General features: G+C 44.0%; 1 protein-coding gene across 1 annotated transcript in view; it reads right to left on the bottom strand.

Annotated features, from left to right (window-relative positions):
• Positions 1-19,566, bottom strand: part of ECEL1 (endothelin converting enzyme like 1) — a 129,955-nt gene that overhangs the window by 49,236 nt on the left and 61,153 nt on the right. The window contains exons 4-6 of the mRNA XM_056565530.1: positions 19,419-19,529; positions 18,151-18,243; positions 12,712-12,836 (exon numbers count right to left, since the gene is read on the bottom strand). Of these exons, the coding sequence (XP_056421505.1) occupies positions 12,712-12,836; positions 18,151-18,243; positions 19,419-19,529 (329 nt within the window). The remainder of the gene's footprint in view (positions 1-12,711; positions 12,837-18,150; positions 18,244-19,418; positions 19,530-19,566) is intronic.

Raw genomic sequence — 19,566 nt, 5'->3', positions numbered from 1 at the left:
CTATTTACTGAGGACGATCTAATAGAGGACAGTCAGCAGCTACTGGACAGCCAAGAAGGGGAGGAGACATGCACCACTTGCTCTGCTAGGCGGCCAAGTAGTGATGCGGAGAGTGACGTGGGAGGCTGTGTTGCAAGTGTTCAGGGTCCTGAAGCAGACACTGTTGGGGAACCTGAGGAGGACATCAGTGACGTGCACACAACTGTTGATGATGATGAAGCCGATTGCAATTGGGAGCCGGGTGCAGAAGGGGCTTCATCATCATCAGGAGAAGAGAGCTGCAGGTTGCCCTTGAGGCAGCAAGATGGTAGCACGGTTGGCAGTCAGCGTGGTGGCAGTAGTAGAAATTCAGGAGCCAAACGTGCCCGGGGGAGACCACCTGCTTTGCGGCAGCCTACCTGTCCGGGAGGTAGTGGAACAGGGGTTCCTGGAGACAATGCCAGTAGCAGTCAATTAGTGCGGACTGCGGGTGGTAAAATCAGCTACCCGGCGGTGTGGAAGTTTTTCATAAGGCATCTGGAGGAGCTTCACGTAGCCACATGCAAGATCTGTCGGCAGAAGGTGAAGCGTGGCCAGGGTCCCAATGTCGGCACCACGGCCCTGCGTCAACACATGCTTCGCCACCATAAAGCGGCCTGGGAGAACTGTGGCTCTGATGTAGTGGTCCAGCCTGCTGCATCACCCAGTGGCCATCCGCTCCCTCCTTCATCCAGCCAAGGCTCCACCACCTCAGCCGAAGGGAGCTGTGTGTCAAACCCTCCTTCTGTCGCTCCTGCTTCTCCCGCTTTTAGTCAGCCATTCCGCCAACAATCTATCAGCGAAGCCATGTCCAGGAGACAACAGTATGCGCCCACTCATCCAACGGCGCAGAAGTTGAATGTGCTCCTGTCCAAGTTGCTGGTGTTGCAGTCCCTCCCTTTTCAGGTGGACCTTTCAGAGAATTGATGGCTTGTGCCGAGCCGAGGTGGAGAGTCCCAAGCCGTAATTTCTTTGCAAAGAAGGCAGTACCAGCCCTGCATAAGTTTGTACAAGAGAAGGTGGGCCAATCCTTGAGCCTGTCGGTGTGTTCAAAAGTGCACGGCAGCGCCGACGTGTGGAGCTGTAACTACGGGCAGGGACAATGGGACAATACTTGTCTTTTACGGCCCACTGGGTAAATGTGGTTCCTGCACAGCCACAACAGCAACTTGGACAGGTCACACCGCTTCCTCCTCCACGCTCTCGCTCCCAGGCAGTTGGTCCTGTTACAGTGTGCGCTGCCGCCTCCTCATCCTCCACCGTGTCCTCGGCCTCCACTGCACGTCCAAATCTCGGTGGCCCTTCATCGTACCATGTGTGTAGGGCACGGCGGTGTCAAGCTGTTCTTCACATGGTTTGCCTTGTCACACAGGGGAGGAACTGCTAAAGTTCATTCATAAAGAAATCCGAGTATGATTCCACAAAATCTGGAAATGTAAACCATGGTGACCGACAATGGGAAGAACAGTGTGTCCGCTCTGCGACAAGGAAGTGTGAAACATGTGCCCTGCATGGCACACGTGTTGAATCTGGTTGGTGTGATTTGCCGCAAAAATATTCGGATCGAAATAAACTTTATCGGAAAATTCTTCAAATCGGCCAAATCAAATTTTTGAAAACTTTGCTTATCTCTAATTATAAACTTTAAAGGTTAAGTGCACCCCTAAGGCTAAGTTTCAACTTGGATTTTTTTCTGGCAGCTTTTGGAAAACTGCCGCTGCAGTTTTTGAGCCAAAGTCAGAAGTGGATCCATAAGGGAGGAGAAGTGTGAGTCCTTCCTTTATATGTCCTATTCCTTTTGAATACACTTCTGGCTTTGGCTCAAAAACTGCAGTGGCAGTATTCCAAAAACTGCCAGAAAAAAAACCAAGTGAAAACTTAGCTTAATAAACCCTATATATTTCCTGAAATCAGGCAGACTGACATGACTTTCTATAGTCCCGATGGGCTACAGACAGCCATGTCCACAAATTAGCAAAAACAGGAATTGTTATGGTGACAAGTCTGTGTGAGGGAGAGAAGACCTGTAAGGTGTTAAAGAACATGGAAAGCAATGTGTGAAAAAGGGGGGCATGGGGACTAGTCAGTCTGAACGAATATCCAAGGGGAAAAGTCTTTGTCAGTAGTCATGTGGAGCAGTCTGTGTGAGAGGGGAATATATGGAACAGGGGTGGGATTAGAGGGTGGCCACTTGAAGCTATATAAGGATTAGAGGTGAAGCACTCTTAGTTAGAGAGGGTTGACATGAGGGAAACAGTTTGTGTGAGGCAGGGTTCACACTACGATTTTACAGTATGGGAACCGGATCCGGCTGGGGGAGCGAAATCCAGGTGCTCCTGTATCCCTGCTGGACCCGGCCCATAACTAATTCATTTCAATGAGCCGAGTCAAACGGTGACTCTGATTGGCTCATTTTGGCCCCATGGTTTCTGACCGAACCGAAAACCGTGGTATGCCGCAGTTTTAGGTCCTGTCACAAAACCGGATACAGAGCAAAAATGCGCCGACCGGAGTCACCATTTGACTTTGGTCGGCTCATTGAAATAAATTAGATATGGGCCAGGTCCGGTTGGGATACGGAAGGCCCGGTTTTTGCTCCCCCCCAGCCAGATCCGGTTCCCGTACTGTAAAATCGTAGTGTGAACCCACCCTAGGAGAGGTTTGCCATTTTGGTGCAATCTCTGTAAAATGAGAGGTATGGGAACCAATCTGTGTAGGAAGGAAGGGATTATCTTCTGATCTGAGGTTTTAAGCTAAGTTTCCACTTGGTTTTTTTTCTGTCAGTTTTTGGAAAACTGTTACTGCAGTTTTTGAGCCAAAGCCAGAAGTGTATTCAAAAGGAATAGGACATATAAAGTAAGGACTTACACTTCTCCTCCCTTACGGATCCACTTCTGACTTTGGCTCAAAAACTGCAGAGGCAGATATCCAAAAACTGCCAGAAAAAAAACAAGTGCAAACTTAGCTTTCCTCTAGACATCTCATCTGGGGTCTGAAGTTATTTAGGCTTCATGTTGGGGGATCTGAGCTAATTTCTAATTTCTTGTCAGTAGGAAATAAAATAAACCAGGACAAGCACGCGGTTATGGGCTTCACTCTCCAGCTTGCTGCAATCTTCATCACACTGAATGAGACAAGTCCGTTTATAATGTCTAAGAAGAAAAAGACTGCTAGTGTTGCTCGCGAATATTCGCAATTTGAATTTTAATCGCGAATATCGCATATTCGCGAATATTGCGAAGATAGCACTATATATTCGTAATTACGAATATTCGTTTTTTTATCGCATATGCAAAATTGTATGCGTATATGCGAAAATGTATGTGCATATTCACGAATATTGAGTCCTCCCTTATTTAATGGTATAAGGAACTGTGACTAGTGCATTAACTATGATTTTTTGGCCATTTGAAACCTATAAGCCCATTGTGGTCTATGGGGATCTCACAGCATGTTAAACAGTAAGCTAAGCATGGCTGTCTTGGCAGCACAGTGGATGGGAGACCACCACAGGTTCAAGTCCTGGGGTGGGACAGTGTTGTAGTTTAACTTTACTTTCCTGGAAGAGCTGCTGAGTTGCCCATAGTAACCAATCAGATTGCTTCTTTCATTTTTCATAAGGCCTCTGCAAAATGAAAGAAGCAATCTGATTTGTTGCTATGGGCAACTCAGAAACATTTCTTGGAAAAGTTTCTGAGTTGCCCATAGCAACCCGATTGCTTCCTTCATTTTTCAGAGGCCTTTTCAAAAATGGAGGAAGCAATTTGATTGATTGCTAGGCAACTGCACAACTCTTCCTCTACACTGGTTTTGATTAATCTCCCCCATAGAGGGAGATTTATCAAAACCTGTCCAGAGGAAAAGTTTCTGAGTTGCCCATAGCAACCAATCAGATCACTTCTTTCATTTTTCACATGGCCTCTGCAAAATGAAAGAAGCAATCTGATTGGTTGCTATGGGCAACTCAGCAGCTTTTCCTGGAAGTTTCTGAGTTACCCATAGCAACCAGATTGCTTCCTTCATTTTTCAGAGGCCTTTTAAAAAATGAAAGAAGCAAGCTGATTGGTTGCTATGGGCAACTGCACAACTCTTCCTCTACACTGGTTTTGATAGAGGGAGATTTATCAAAACCTGTCCAGAGGAAAAGTTTCTGAGTTGCCCATAGCAACCAATCAGATCGCTTCCTTCATTTTGCAGAGGCCTTGTGAAAAATGAAAGAAGCCATCTGATTGGTTGCTATGGGCAACTTTTTCAGGAAAGTAAAGTTAAACCACAACACTGTAAAACTCTGTCCCACCCCGGGACTTGAATCCGTGGTGGTATCCCATCCACTGTGCTGCCGAGACAGTCCGTGAGATCCCCATAGACCACAATGGGCCTATTGGTTTCAATGGGCAAAAAATCACAGAGTTAATGCACCAGTCATAGTTCCCTATACCATTAAAGAAGGGAGGGCACAATATTCGCGAATATGCGCATATGCGGAAAACCAGTGTAGAGGAAGAGTTGTGCAGTTGCCCATAGCAACCGATCAGATTGCTTCCTTCATTTTTGAAAAGGCCTCTGAAAAATTAAGGAAGCAATCTGGTTGCTATGGGCAGCTCAGAAACTTTTCCAGGAAAAGATCAGATCTATTCTTTCATTTTGCAGAGGCCTTGTGAAAAATGAAAGAAGCAATCTGATTGGTTACTATGGGCAACTCAGCAGCGTTTCCAGGAAAGTAAAGTTAAACCACAACACTGTAAAACTCTGCCCACCCCAGGACTCAAACCCATGGTGGTCTCCCATCCGACTGTGATCCCAAGACGGTCCTGCTTAGCTTACTGTTTTAAGTGCCATGAGATCCCCATAGACCACAATGGGCCTATTGGTTTCAATGGGCAAAAAATCACAGAAATAATGCACTAGTCACAGTTCTCTATACCATAAAAGAATTCGCTCAATATTCGCGAATATGCGCATATATTTTCTCTTATGCGAAAAAAACGGATATAACGAATATGCGAATATATGACGAATATTCGTTCATATATTGGCGAAATATAGCAAATTCTAATATGGCCTATGCCGCTCATCACTAAAGACTGCCAGTTAAGTAAATTGGAGGAAGCCTGGAGTCCTGTTCCCCTGCAGGTGTCAGAGCTACCTTCTGGCCTTATAGGGGTACTCCAGTGGAAAACTTTTTTTTTTTTTTAAATCAACTGATGCCAGAAAGTTAAACAGATTTTAATACTTCTATTAAAAAATCTTAATCCTTCCAGTACTTAGCTTCTGAATACTACAGAGGATATTTTTTTCTTTTTGGAACACAGAGCTCTCTGCTGACATGATGACCACACTGCTCTCTGCTGACATCTCTGTCCATTTTAAGAACTGTCCAGAGCAGCATATGTTTTCTATGGGGATTTTCTCTCACTCTGGACAGTTCTTCAAATGGACAGATATGTTATTAGAGAGCACTGTGGTCATGATGTCAGCAGAGAGCTCTGTGTTCCAAAAATAAAATAATTTCCTCTGTAGTATTCAGAAGCTAATAAGTACTGGAAGGATAAAGATTTTTTAATAGAAGTAATTTACAAATCTGTTTAACTTTCTGGCACCAGTTGATTATAAAAGGAGAGTCAGTGCAGCATCCAATTCACAGAAGTCAGTGGAGTCTGAGGAAAAGTCAAGTGCTGAGCAACTTCACTAAACTGTAGTATCCCGCCATCCAGGTAAAGTTAGTCAAAGTTCAAGTTGTGGAGAGATGTGCCTGAGGGAAGGAAAGAGAGGGAGAGTGAAAGCCTCTGGCAGCTCCGGTCCAGAAGTCAAAGTCCACCCCTGGCGGTAAACAATTCCATGGGTGTAGTGTGGAGTACCCAAAGTCTGTTTTAGTTGTTTCTCAAATCATTCTTAAGTCCAGCTAAGCCAGTGCTTCTCAATTATTTTCTGTCATGCCCCCCCCCCCCCCCCCCCCAGGAAGAAGAAAACATTTTGCGCCCCCCGCGCGACTGTAAATAGTATAATTTGTCTATAAAATTGTTATAAGTACACCTATGCATAACACTGTATCCTTATTAATGTATATGAGGCTCTGTACACTGACAACAAGCAGGGCTCTGTACAGTGACAACAAGCGGGGCTCTGTACACTGACAACAAGCGGGGCTCTGTACACTGACAACAAGCGGGGCTCTGTACACTGACAACAAGCGGGGCTCTGTACACTGACAACAAGCAGGGCTCTGTACACTGACAACAAGCAGGGCTCTGTACACTGACAACAAGCAGGGCTCTGTACACTGACAACAAGCGGGGCTCTGTACAGTGACAACAAGCGGGGCTCTGTACACTGACAACAAGCGGGGCTCTGTACACTGACAACAAGCAGGGCTCTGTACACTGACAACAAGCAGGGCTCTTTACATGGAGGACAAGCAGGGATCTGTACCTAAGGACAAGCAGGGCCTGTACGAGAGAGAGCAGGGCGGCGGGCGCACTGCTCGGTGGCACAGTGAATTCCGACATGGTGGGCTGCTGCGCTTAGACGTGAGGTCGCGTCACCCCGGTGACGTGACCTCACGTCTGAATGTAGCAGCGCGCCACGCTGGAGTTCAAAGTGCCTCTCCCAGGCAGCCACACTGACAACACAGGGCTGTAAGTAAGATCCAGCCGTAGAGTTGCTAGGCAACCGACGCCGTGTGGGACGCCGCTTGCGAGTGAGTCGGGCCCCCCTTTACGGAGCCTCGTTCCCAGGCCCGTCGCTACAGGACAGGCACACCAAGCAATTGCTTGGGGCCCCGAGCTGGCTGGGGCCCACCGAGCACAGCCAGTGCTTGCCCGTCCTGTAGCGATTAACAATCCTGCTCTTGGAGTTTGTGCTCCGGGCCCCAGGCATCCAAACAAGAGGGTCCCCGAATGTCTGACATGTTTTTAAAATAAACTAGTTTGCAGCTTTGGAGTTCTTCTCACCTCACCACAATCACCCCCCCCCCCACCCCCGGGCTCTTCTCTCAGCCTTCAGCCGTCTGAGCAGGAGGAGGAGGGGGAGAGGAAAGAGCTGTGAGGAAAGGAGACCGCAGAGGCTGTACAACATAGGGCCTGACTAACGTAGGTGTCCCTGCATGTATTTGTGTATAAGCGTGTGTGTGTGGATATATATATGTGTATAAGCATGTGTGTGTGGCTATATATGTGTGTACATATGTGTATGTCTGTGTACTGTGCCTGTGTGTGTTATTACTGTGGATGACTATATGTAAAGTGCATGTGTATATCTATATCAGTGTTTCCCAACCAGGGTGCCTCCAGTTGTTGCAAAACTACAACTCCCAGCATGCCCAGACAGCCAAAGGCTGTCTGGGCATGCTGGGAGTTGTAGTTTTGCAACCTCTGTAGGCATCCTGGCTGGGAAACACTGTTCTATTCTATCTGTGTGTATATGAAGCATGTATAGTATGTAATGTGTACAGTGTGTGTGTGTGTGCGTGTGTGTCTGTGTATGATGCATGTACAGTATGTAATGTGTACAGTGTGTTGTGTGTGTATGATGCATGTACAGTATGTAATGTGTACAGTATGTGTGTATGATGCATGTACAGTATGTAATGTGTACAGTGTGTGTGTATGATGCATGTACAGTATGTAATGTGTACAGTATGTGTGTGTATGATGCATGTACAGTATGTAATGTGTACCGTATGTGTGTGTGTATGTTGCATGTACAGTATGTAATGTGTACAGTGTGTGTGTGTGTATGATGCATGTACAGTATGTAAGGTGTACAGTATGTGTGCTGTGTGTATATGATGAATGCATGTACAGTATGGGTGTGTATGATGCATGTACAGTATGTAATGTGTACAGTATGTGTGTATGATGTATGTACAGTATGTAATGTGTACAGTATGTGTGTATGATGCATGTACAGTATGTAATGTGTACAGTATGTGTGTATGATGCATGTACAGTATGTAATGTGTACAGTGTGTGTGTATGGTGCATGTACAGTATGTAATGTGTACAGTGTGTGTGTATGCTGCATGTACAGTATGTAATGTGTACAGTGTGTGTGTATATGATGCATGTACAGTATGTAATGTGTACAGTATGTGTGTGTATGATGCATGTAGAGTATGTAATGTGTACAGTGTGTGTGTATATAATGCATGCACAGTATGTAATGTGTACAGTATGTTGTGTGTGTATGAAGCATGTACATTATGTAATGTATACACTATGTATGTGTGTGTATGATGCATGTACAGTATGTAATGTGTACAGTATGTTGTGTGTATGATGCATGTACAGTATGTAACGTGTACAGTGTGTGTATGTATGATGCATGTACAGTATGTAATGTGTACAGTGTGTGTGTGTGTGTGTGTATGATGCATGCACGGTATGTAATGTGTACAGTGTATGTGTATGATGCATGTACAGTATGTAATGTGTACAGTGTGTGTGTGTATGATGCATGTACAGTATGTAATGTGTACAGTGTGTTGTGTGTGTATGAAGCATGCATGTACAGTATATAATGTGTACAGTGTGTTGTTTGTGCATGAAGCATACATGTACAGTATGTAATGTGTACAGTATCTGTGTGTGTATGAAGCATGCATGTACAGTATGTAATGTATACAGTGTGTTGTGTGTATATAATGCATGCAGTGGCAGATCCAGGGGGGGGGAAACGGGGCAATTGCCCCATCCCGTGCGTGCGCCTATTGGAAAGCAACGCAGAGGAGCGGAACAGCGAACAGGACATGCGCTGGCCAGCATGGTAAGTGACCAGCGGCACATCAGCTTCACTGCTCCGACCACCGCTCCTCCAGTCCCGGGACCTACTGCTATGGTGGTCGGACATAAGGAGCAGTGGTCAGAACACTGAAGTAGGGCAGTAAACTGTATGGCTGGAGGCTGTATGTCTGTGGGGGAACATACTACACCTAATGTGGGGGGACTATACTGCACCTAATGTGGGGTAAACTATACTGCCAACCTAATGTGGAGAACTATACTGCACCTAATGTGGGCGTAAACTATACTGCCGACCTAATGTGGAGAACTATACTGCACCTAATGTGGAGAACTATACTGCACCTAATGTGGGGGACTATACTAATGTGGAGAACTATACTGCACCTAATGTGGGAAACTATACTGCACCTAATGTGGGGATAACTATACTGCACCTAATGTGGGGAGAACTATACTGCACCTAATGTGGGGAGAACTATACTGCACCTAATGTGGGGAACTATACTGCCTAATGTGGGGGAACTATACTGCACCTAATGTGGGGGAACACTGCTAGCCTAATGTGGGGAGAACTCTGCTGCACCGCTGAAAACATTGCTCAATGTAATGTAATAACATTACATTAATCTATATAATCCATCTAAAATGAAATGAATATATAAAAATTTTAGTCACTCCCCTTTTCCCATTGTTTTAATAAAACATTGTAAAAAATTAATAAATAAACATATTTGAAATCACCATGTAGTAATTGTCTAAACTATTAAAATCTGACATTCCTAATCCTACATGGTCAACAGCATAAACGTAAAAAAAAATTCCAAACACCATAATTGCAGATTTTTGGTCACTTCGCATCCCAGAAAAAAAATTGTTCTAAAAAGTGTCATAAAGCCATAATCACACAAAAGTGGTATCATTAAAAACTAACACTCAAGGCGCTAACAATAAACCCTAACACAGCTCTGTCAGTGGAAAAAAAATTTATATAATGTTTTTTCAAGTTTTCTATTATATATTTAACCCCTTCCCGCAGAATGACTTATATCGCGGGCGTCGGCCATTGCCGGCGGGTCCCTGGCTGCGATCAGCAGCCGGGATCAGCCGCGCATGACACGGGCCTGCGGTTATGCACAGGACGTAAATGTACATCCTGGTGCGTTAAGTACCACCGCACCAGGACGTACATTTACGTCCTGCGTCCTTAAGGGGTTAAGGTCAAAATAGGCTTTGTCCTTAAGGGGTTAACCATAAAACAAAACATAAATTATTCAAGTTTTATTGCAATCAAGCTTACCCATAGAATAAAGTTAGCATGTCCATTTTACTATATTGTGAACTCTGAAAAAAATGATTGACCCCCCCCCCCCCCATAATTACCACAATTCCATGTTTTTTTTCAGCTTTGCCCTACGTATAATTTTTTTCTGGCTTCAAAGTACATTATATGATGAAATGTACAACTTGCCCCACAAAAAATAAGCCCTAATACAACTTGGTAAGTGGAAAAATAATCGGATTAGCTTGGCAGGACCGATCTCTCATAAACCAATGCTGAAATGGAGTCATAGATTTATATTCATTGAGGTACTGTAATATGTAATTTCTTAGAAAACCCTCAGACAATTTACATACAACGGGGGTTAAATTACCAGGCCCATAATCCCCGGGTCACCTATGATCCCGTAGTAGGTTAAAATCTGCTGGAAAAGCATGCATAAAATTAAATATGTAATTTTATACTATGTGAACTTTTTAGAACATAACGGAGAATGCTATCTGGACCTAGTAAATTGTCTATTCTGACCTTTTTTTTTAGGCGGCACTCTTCTTCTGAGTAAGGTTGGGTTCACATATGTCCAGCGACTGGCATAGCTTCCCTCCGGCATGCACTGGAGGGAAACTGATGCAAGAACTAATCCCATTCATTTGCACGGGACAGTTCACAATCATCCAGCGTCTCAATTTTGACGCCGGAGAGTTGGACAAGCCGTCCGGCACTGGACAGGGGAACGTCGGATGCCATACAACTGATGACAAGTGATGCACGTTGTCATCAGTTATGGCATTAGTTGCTTCAAGATCTAAGCTGTGTTCACCTATGCTGGATGCCGAACATATGTGAACCCAGCCTTAGACCGCTGGCATGTAATGGAGAGCAATTCAAGCACTTTTGATATATTTAAAACATTTACATTTTTTTTAAATTCTCTTTTCATTTTATTCCCACTTGGATACTTGGACTTCCATATGATTGAGCACCCATATAATATAGTACAATACTTCATTATTGAGATGTATTACACCTATTAGTAGTGTTGCTCGAGAATATTCGCAATACAAATTTTATGCGCGAATATAGCACTATATATTCGTAATTACAAATATTCTTTTTTTTTTTTCACAGTACACATCACGGTGATCACCCCTCTCTGCTTCCAGCTTGTGTGGTATAAAGAAGGCTCTAATGCTACTGTGTGAGACTGGTGTGCGAATTTTCGCATATGCAAATTTTTGTATATGCTAATTTTTGCATAAGCTAATTTTCGTATACGCGAATTTTCGCATATGCGAAAATAAAACGCGAATATTATGAATATGCGAATTTAGCGAATATATGACGAATATTCGTCCATATATTCGCAAAATATCGCGAATTCGAATATGGCCTATGCCGCTCAACACTACCTATTAGGCCCCCAGCGTCCCCAAAAAATGATCAGCATCTATCATGACATGAGGAGGGGAGACAATGGGGCGAGGGAACCCTCTAGTGGACAGCAATGGGATTGGGATCCTGCAGGTTCTGTGGGACTTGATATAAAACTTGGGGGGCCAGGCGGTTTTAAGTGTGCGGGAGCAGGCAATTGCAGAACTAACAGTGGGTCCCACAAAATCTTGCTCACTTGCACAAACCTCCATGCAGCAGCAGCCTGTCCTTGGGCTGTGATAATGACCCAGTATGGTCTACTGAAATAAACTGCATTCTATGGTTATCTAAATATTGCTTGGGATGACAATTGCTTGGGTTCCAACAATAATGGGAAAATCTGTAGCTCACCTGTAGACAGCTGAATGTGTGACATTTGTATTGGAAGATGATACAATTAAAGGGGTAATCTGCCCCTAGACATCTTATCCCCTATCCAAAGGATAGGGGTCCCATGATCTATCCTACAGCACCCCTATCATCTTGTACATGGAGCGAGCTTCACTCCGTGCCTGATGACTGGCAATGCAGGGAACGGAGGATCGTGATGTCGTGATGAGAAATTGTGGGGGTTCCCAGCGGCTGGACCCCAGCGATCAGACATCTTATCCCCTATCCTTTGGATTGTATCCCCTTCGAATAATACAAATGTCACACTCTACAGGTGAGCCACAGATTTTCCCATTAGTGCTGGAACCCAAGCAATTGGGACCCCGGCGATCAGACACTTTATCCCCTATCCTTTGGATAGGGTATAAGATGTAAAGGGGGGGAGTACCCCTTTAATTGTATCACCTTCCAATAATACAAATGTCACACTTTCAGCTTTCTACAGGTGAGCTGCAGATTTTCCCATTAGTGCTGGAACCCAAGCAATTGGGACCCCCACGATCAGACATCTTATCCCCTATACTTTGGATAGGGAATAAGATGTGAAGGGGCGGAGAACCCCTTTAGCTAGGATTTCTCTGTTTTGCTGCTCATGTGGCTCCATGATGTCATCAGAAAGGACAAAATAAAACATATTATAAACTATCAATAATGAAGATATCATTTACTGTTATTTGACTATATCTCCCATGTGTAACATTGCTATGGCACTGACTGACCTTTAGCAGTCTTTAAAGCAGCATTGCTACAGTCATAAAATAAGGAGTATTTTATTGCTGGCACTTGTGTTACATAAGGACACGTAGAAACCGGAGTCAAGGATAAAAGCACGGATATAGCACGGATTCTCACCTTGTTGGTGTTGTACGTATCATATCAGATACTCTCTGCATATAATCTGTGGCCAACACAACAATCTCTTCATCTTCAGAAAAGTTTTCATGGAATATCCTGTCCAAGAGGCGTTTCCATTTAATCTAAAGTTAGCAATAAAATAAGATATATTTTTTTCTGTAAATTCAGGAATGCAGGATCTTGACATTAAATATAAGAACATTTTATTATCCATTCATTTTATCCAATTTCACCGGTGCAGAGATCTTTATCAGCCAATCAACAAGCATCCACACTCAGATTCAAGGAATGCTCCACCTTTTGAGACCGTTTTAAAGGGGATGTTTAGTTTGGAACTCCAATGTTTTGATACCCTTTCAGGGTATTTTGTGTTAATAGAGATGACTAACTGCTCTTTTCTTAACAAGGACTTGGGGTCTCATTCATTCCGCAGATTGATGTATATATGTACATGCAGTCATGGCCGTAAATGTTGGCACCCAAAAAAAAATTTAAGAAAATGAAGTATTTCTCACAAAAACGGATTGCAGTAACACATGTTTTGCTATACACATGTTTATTCCATTTGTGTATTGGAAATAAACTAAAAAGGGGAGGAAAAAAAGCAAATTGGACATAATGTCACACTTAACTCCAAAAATGGGCTGGACAAAATTATTGGCACCCTTTCAAAATTGTGGAAAAATAGGATTGTTCCAAGCATGTGATGCTCCATTAAACTCACCTGGGGCAAGTAACAGGTGTGGGCAACATAAAAATCACACCTGAAATCTGATGAAAAGGAGAGAAGTTCACTTAGTCTTTGCATTGTGTGTCTGTGTGTGTGCCACACTTAGCGTGGACAACAGAAAGAGGAGAAGAGAACTGTCTAAGGACTTGAGAACCAAAAATTGTGGAAAAATATCAACAATCTCAAGGTTACAAGTCCATCTCCAGAGATCTAGATTTGCCTTTGTCCACAGTGCACAACATTATCGAGATGTTTTCAACCCATGGCACTGTAGCTAATCTCCCTGGGCGTGGACGGAAGAGAAAAATTTATGAACTGTGTCAACGTAGGATAGTCCGGATGGTGGATAAGCAGCCCCAAACAAGTTCCAAAGATATTCAAGCTGTCCTGCAGGCTCAGGGAGCATCAGTGTCAGCACGAACTATCTGTTGACATTTAAATGAAATGAAATAATATGGCAGGAGACCCAGGAGGACCCCACTGCTGACACAGAGACATAAAAAAGCAAGACTACATTTTGCCAAAATGAACTTGGGTAAGCCAAAATCCTTCTGGGAAAATGTCTTGTGGACAGATGAGACCAAACTAGAGCTTTTTGGTAAAGTACCTCATTCTACTGTTTACCAAAAACGGAATGAGGCATACAAAGAAAAGAACACAGTACCTACAGTGAATATGGTGGAGGTTCAATTATGTTTTGGGGTTGTTTTGCTGCCTCTGGCACTGGGTGTCTTGAATGTGTGTAAGTCATCATGAAAGCTGAGGATTTTGGGTCGCACTGTACAGCCCTGTGTTAGAAAGCTGGATTTGCATCCGAGTTCTTGGGTCTTCCAACAGGACAATGACCAAAATCATACGTCAAAAAGCACCAAGAAATGGATGGCAACAAAGCGCTGGAGAGTTCTGAAGTGGCCAGCAATGAGTCCAGATCTAAACCCCATTGAACACCTGTGGAGAGATCTTAAAATTGTTGTAGGGTAAAGCCGCCCTTCCAATAAGAGAGACATGGAGCAGTTTGCAAAGGAAAAGTGGTCCAACATTCTGGCTGAGAGGTGTAAGAAGCTTATTGATGGTTATAGAAAGCGATTGATTTCAGTAATTGTGCAACCAAATATTAAGGTAAGCATGCCAATAATTTTGTCCAGCCAATTTTTGGAGTTTGGTGTGACATTATGTCCAATTTGCTTTGTTTCCTCCTTTTTTTGGTTTAGTTCCAATACACACAAAGGAAATAAACATGTGTATAGCAAAACATGTTACTGCAATCCTTTTCTGTGAGAAATGCTTCCTTTACTTTAAAAATTTCAGGGGTGCCGGCCATGACTGTATATATATATATATATATATATATATATATATATATATATATACATGCAAAGAGGTTCTGCAGCACTCCAGCCCTCAGCAGCACCTGTTGCCCTCTAGCCAATCAGAGACACAGGCACACTGAAGCTGTTAGTCCTCTGAGTAGGGGGGAAGGGAATGTGAAGTGTCGGTAGACACTAGTCATCAGTGTGATAAGATCTCTTGGACTTCCTGCTTGGAGAGAAACAGGGTATGTGCTCAGCAAAGATTACACTTCACATTGCAAAGTTATATAACTTTATCAAGTGCAGCTATATAAAGGTAATTTCATTTGGCTAGCATTCTCCTTTATTTACTGGGATGGCTGTCAATCACCTGAGTAGGACCGCCCACATGACTATTTAACCCAGAATGAGCAGAGATTTCCAGGAATAAATTGTTATGCTGGAGCTTTTCCACAAAACTATACAGTATATTAATCTGCTCTACATCATAATACCTGGAGATTGGACTGCATTTTCAACGTGACAGGCTCCCTTTAAGTAAAAAGAAAGTGCTAGCTGTCCTCCCTAGATCCACAGGCTGGCTTTCTGCACATCATTTGAAATTGGTCTGATATTCAGTCATATTGGAGGAAAGTGTTTTAAACTATCAAACGTAAGAATAAAATGACCTTGCTCTTTGCAATAGCGTGTACTCTATTCAATAGCATATAGGATTTGGCCTGTTCAACTTCCCTTGGCTGTAAAGTATCATTCAGTTTTTAAAATAAATTCTTTTAGAATTCAATAGATCCCAAACACTAAAGAATAGTAGCAGAGCACATTCCTGCCAAACTAGTGAATTATTATTTTAAAATATCTGTTTTTGACAAGGTTTTGATAGACCGAGAAAAGGCCAAATTATTCCCATGTAATGGAGTGGAATAAATCTTCAATACTTCACAACCTAGTAAGCAATTTACAGGGTGTTTTAAGAATAGTAAGGTCTCTCTGAAGCTCAAATTGTATCAACATGTTAGATTTTCATATATATTCATGTATATAAAATATATTAAGTTGCATTCACATCATTTCTTCTTTGCAAAACAAATAAAAACAGTAGGAATATCTGGGTAAATTCTGGGTAAACTAAGAATTAGTAAAATAATCAGTAAATGGAGTTATTAGGTTAATTTTGCCATACAAGAGGAATACCCCTCAAATGTAAGGTGTTCAGTGTTCTGCACAGCCCAGAAACATGCAGTCATTTTGTTGTTTTCCTGTGGCATTAAAAGCTAAAATAGGTAACAAATGTATGACTGCTGGGGGTCTGACCACAGCATCTCCCACTGCTAGGACCCCCCCCCCCAAATCAAGAGAGGTTCCCCCTGTAAGAGGAGTGGTGTGTGGTGGCCCAGAACAGGAGTTGCACCCTTGTACCCTTGCTGCCCTGTCAGGTGAATTCTATTCAGTGACCCCTGCCCCCCCTTCACCTATGTGCCCTAACTAGCTAAGCAGTGCCTATGTCCTGTATTGTAATGTACATATATTGTTATATACCCTTTAAGTAATGTTGCTATATGTTGTAGCCAAGGAAGGTACCAGTGACAATGTGACCTAGAGGGTGACCTAAAGGACCCCTCCAGAGTCTCCCCCATATAAACCCTAGGAGGAGCTAGCTAGTTATTTCTTGCTCTGCTGAGGAACAGGGAGGTCAAGTCCTGAGAGAGTGTCTGGTGTCCTGAGGAGGCCTGAATCCTACCACGCAGACATGCATCCAAAAGTCCACTACCCCACAGGTGAACGTCAAAACCTGGTAAGCTACAAACGAGGTGAAGTCTGTCTAGTCAGTCCCAGTCAAGTCTGACAAGATTTATCTGTGTCAAGTCAGCGTGGCCCTGCATCAAATTGTCCAAGTCCACTACAAGTCCCAGCGAACCCTAAAGTCTCTGAAGTCACTGATCACCTCCTTGGGCCTGACTAAGCTGTTAAGACTGTTACACCTGTCTAAAGTTACTTGTTCCGTAACTTGGCATTGGAGTCATTAATTGCCCCCGTGCCTAGCCCAGGATCCAGCGGTATACTTTCGGGTGGTGTAGAGGTTAAACCATGACCTGGCGTCACAAACACAAGGGGTTAATGCCATTTGCCCCTAAGGTAATTTCATCTGCCCTCATCACACCCTCACCACAGGTGGTTTGCTTGCATGACCACTTTTCCATTTACTGTTATAGAACTTGACCTATATCAGTCCTATAGCAGTGAACTGAGCAGTGACATTAAAGTACACTACTGCTGCATTCACAAAAAGCACTAAGGGACTGCTGTCTCTTTATCGTGGGCATTGCAGCAGTTGGGCCCTCATTGAGCACACATTTGTAACATATTCTATCCATTTGGTACCCTCACTCATCACTGTTACTCCAGTAACCTTCTGGAGGTGCCGACATGCTGGCGTTCACTGTGGCCCAGCATTCTGCAGACTGCCAAGATCACATGACGCCGACACGTTGGGATGTTCAGGTGACACGTCATCAGGGGGCTGGCTTGTCAGGGAAGACAATTAAAAGCCAAGCCCCCTTTGACCAGCTGTTGTCTCGAGCCAAACAGGATCACAAGAATGGCTCGAGACAACAGTCTTCTATACCTTTGCGAATGCTGAACCTGGAGGAAAGTACATCAGAAAGTAGACGATCCACCATAAATCATTAAAACAAGTAAATGTATGACTGACATATCTCTGAATAATGGGAACGATAGTTAAAAGTTAATAAATCCATGAATACCCCTTTAATTGAACACTATCACAAATTTTAGGAAAAATCATAGAGACCAAGAATAAGACAGAAGAAGTGCATTCTCTTATGGCTCTTTGTCATGTGACTGAGACGGGTGCATTATGTAGGTATATGGGACCAACTCAGTTGTCCACATGTCCGGCTTTTGTCTGCTCATAGCAGCAATCCGATGCTACAAGTAGACCCACAGTGATGTGCGAGTCGCCTTGCGCATGCGCAGCATACTCACAGACATCGCGGCTGCACTTGGGTGGCCTAGCTCAGGAAGCAGGGGGAGCAACAGCAAAATCTGTGAGTACAATGCGCATGCGTGCAGTGACTTGCAGATCACTGTGTGTATGCTAATAGCGGCGAATTGCCGCTACGAGCAAACAAAAGCAGGAGGGATGGGCAGATGGAGGCACACTCTAGGGACGCGCAGTAGCGCATTTACAGTATCAGATACACTGCGGATGCGATACATGTGACTCTACACTAAGGGTGTATTTCATCAGTTTATCCTTGAAAATAATTATCATATGCTTAATAAAAGCCTTGGCAACAATCTGGTTGCAGAAAGACCTATTTATTTGAACTCATTATTATGTTCTTTCCCATTCTTATTGAAAGAGCACATACTTACATATGGTGCTAATTGTTGCAGTTGAGATATGGAGACCTTGTTGTACACAGTGCTAATGTCACGTCGGATGTCATCAAATTCCGAGATTGTGATCTTTCGATGGAGAAACAATAAATGACAGTTGAAAACACAGCCATTTCCAATAATTGTTTAAAGTAACTCTTCTAATGGTACAAATAGTCAGTGAAAGCAGTGATATATAATACACGCATCTTACTACCGTAAATCCTCGAGTATAAGCCGAGTTTTTTAGCACGATTTTTCGTGCAGCCATCGGCTGTCCGGGCATGCTGGGAGTTGTAGCTTTGGTAGTTTTGAAACATCTGGACGTTCGCAGGTTGAAGACCACTGCGGCCTTTGTCATCATCCAGACCCCCCCCCTTTAGTTTTCTACTCACCTCCCCTCGGTGGGAAGGAAGGGTGAGCTGGTCCGGGCCATCTATGCTGCAGGGAACGTCCGGTGGGAAGGGTTAGTCGTTTTGGGCTGTCCATCTTCACCGGGGGGCCCTCTTCTCTGCTCCGGGCCCGGCCCCGGACTAGTGACATTGCCTTGACGATGACGCACAGGGACGTTCGTCCATGCGCATGAACGTCCCTGTGCGTCGTTGTCAAGGTAATGTCACTAGTCCGGGGTCGGGCCCGGAGCGGAGAAGAGGGCCCCCCGGTGAAGATGGACAGCCCAAAACGACTAACCCTCCCCATCGGACGGTCCCTGCAGCATAGATGGCCCGGACCAGCTCACCATTCCTTCACACCGAGGGGAGGTGAGTAGAAAACTAAAGGGGGGGTCTGGATGATGACAAAGGTCGCAGTGGTCGATGGCTGTCCGGGCATGCAGGGAGTTGTAGTTTTGCAACATCTGGAGGTCTGCAGGTTGAAGACCACTGGTTGACAGGCAGTGATGATGAAGGGGGGGGGGTTGATGACAGGCGGTGATGATGAAGAGGGGGGATGATGACAGGGTAATGATACAGGGGGGGATGATGACAGGCAGTGATGATGAAGGGAGGATGATGAAAGGGGGGCATGAAGACAGGGTGATGATGAGGGGGTGTTAATGACGGGGGGTCTGGATGATGACAGGGGGGGGATGATGACATGGGGGTATGATGTATTTCCCACCCTAGGCTTATAGTCGAGTCAATAACTTTTCCTGGGTTTTTGGGGTGAAATAAGGGGCCTCGGCTTATATTCGGGTCGAGTTATATTTTAGTATATACGGTATATTGCAAGAAAAATAACCTAATGATACAGGAACAGACACTTACATTGGCAAGATCCTGTTCTAGAGCTAGAATTTCCTGGGCCTTTTTTTGAATATGTTCAACGCCCAAGAGGCTTAGGATCTTCTGCATGAACTCTTTGTAGGCTACCAAAATCTGTAGGAAGTACAAGAAATGTTTTTTACGCTATAGC

Source organism: Hyla sarda, chromosome 3 (genome assembly GCF_029499605.1).
Source record: "Hyla sarda isolate aHylSar1 chromosome 3, aHylSar1.hap1, whole genome shotgun sequence".
NCBI lineage: Eukaryota > Metazoa > Chordata > Amphibia > Anura > Hylidae > Hyla > Hyla sarda.
Note: the sequence above shows the minus strand (reverse complement) of the source record. Positions and strands in the feature narration are given on the sequence as shown.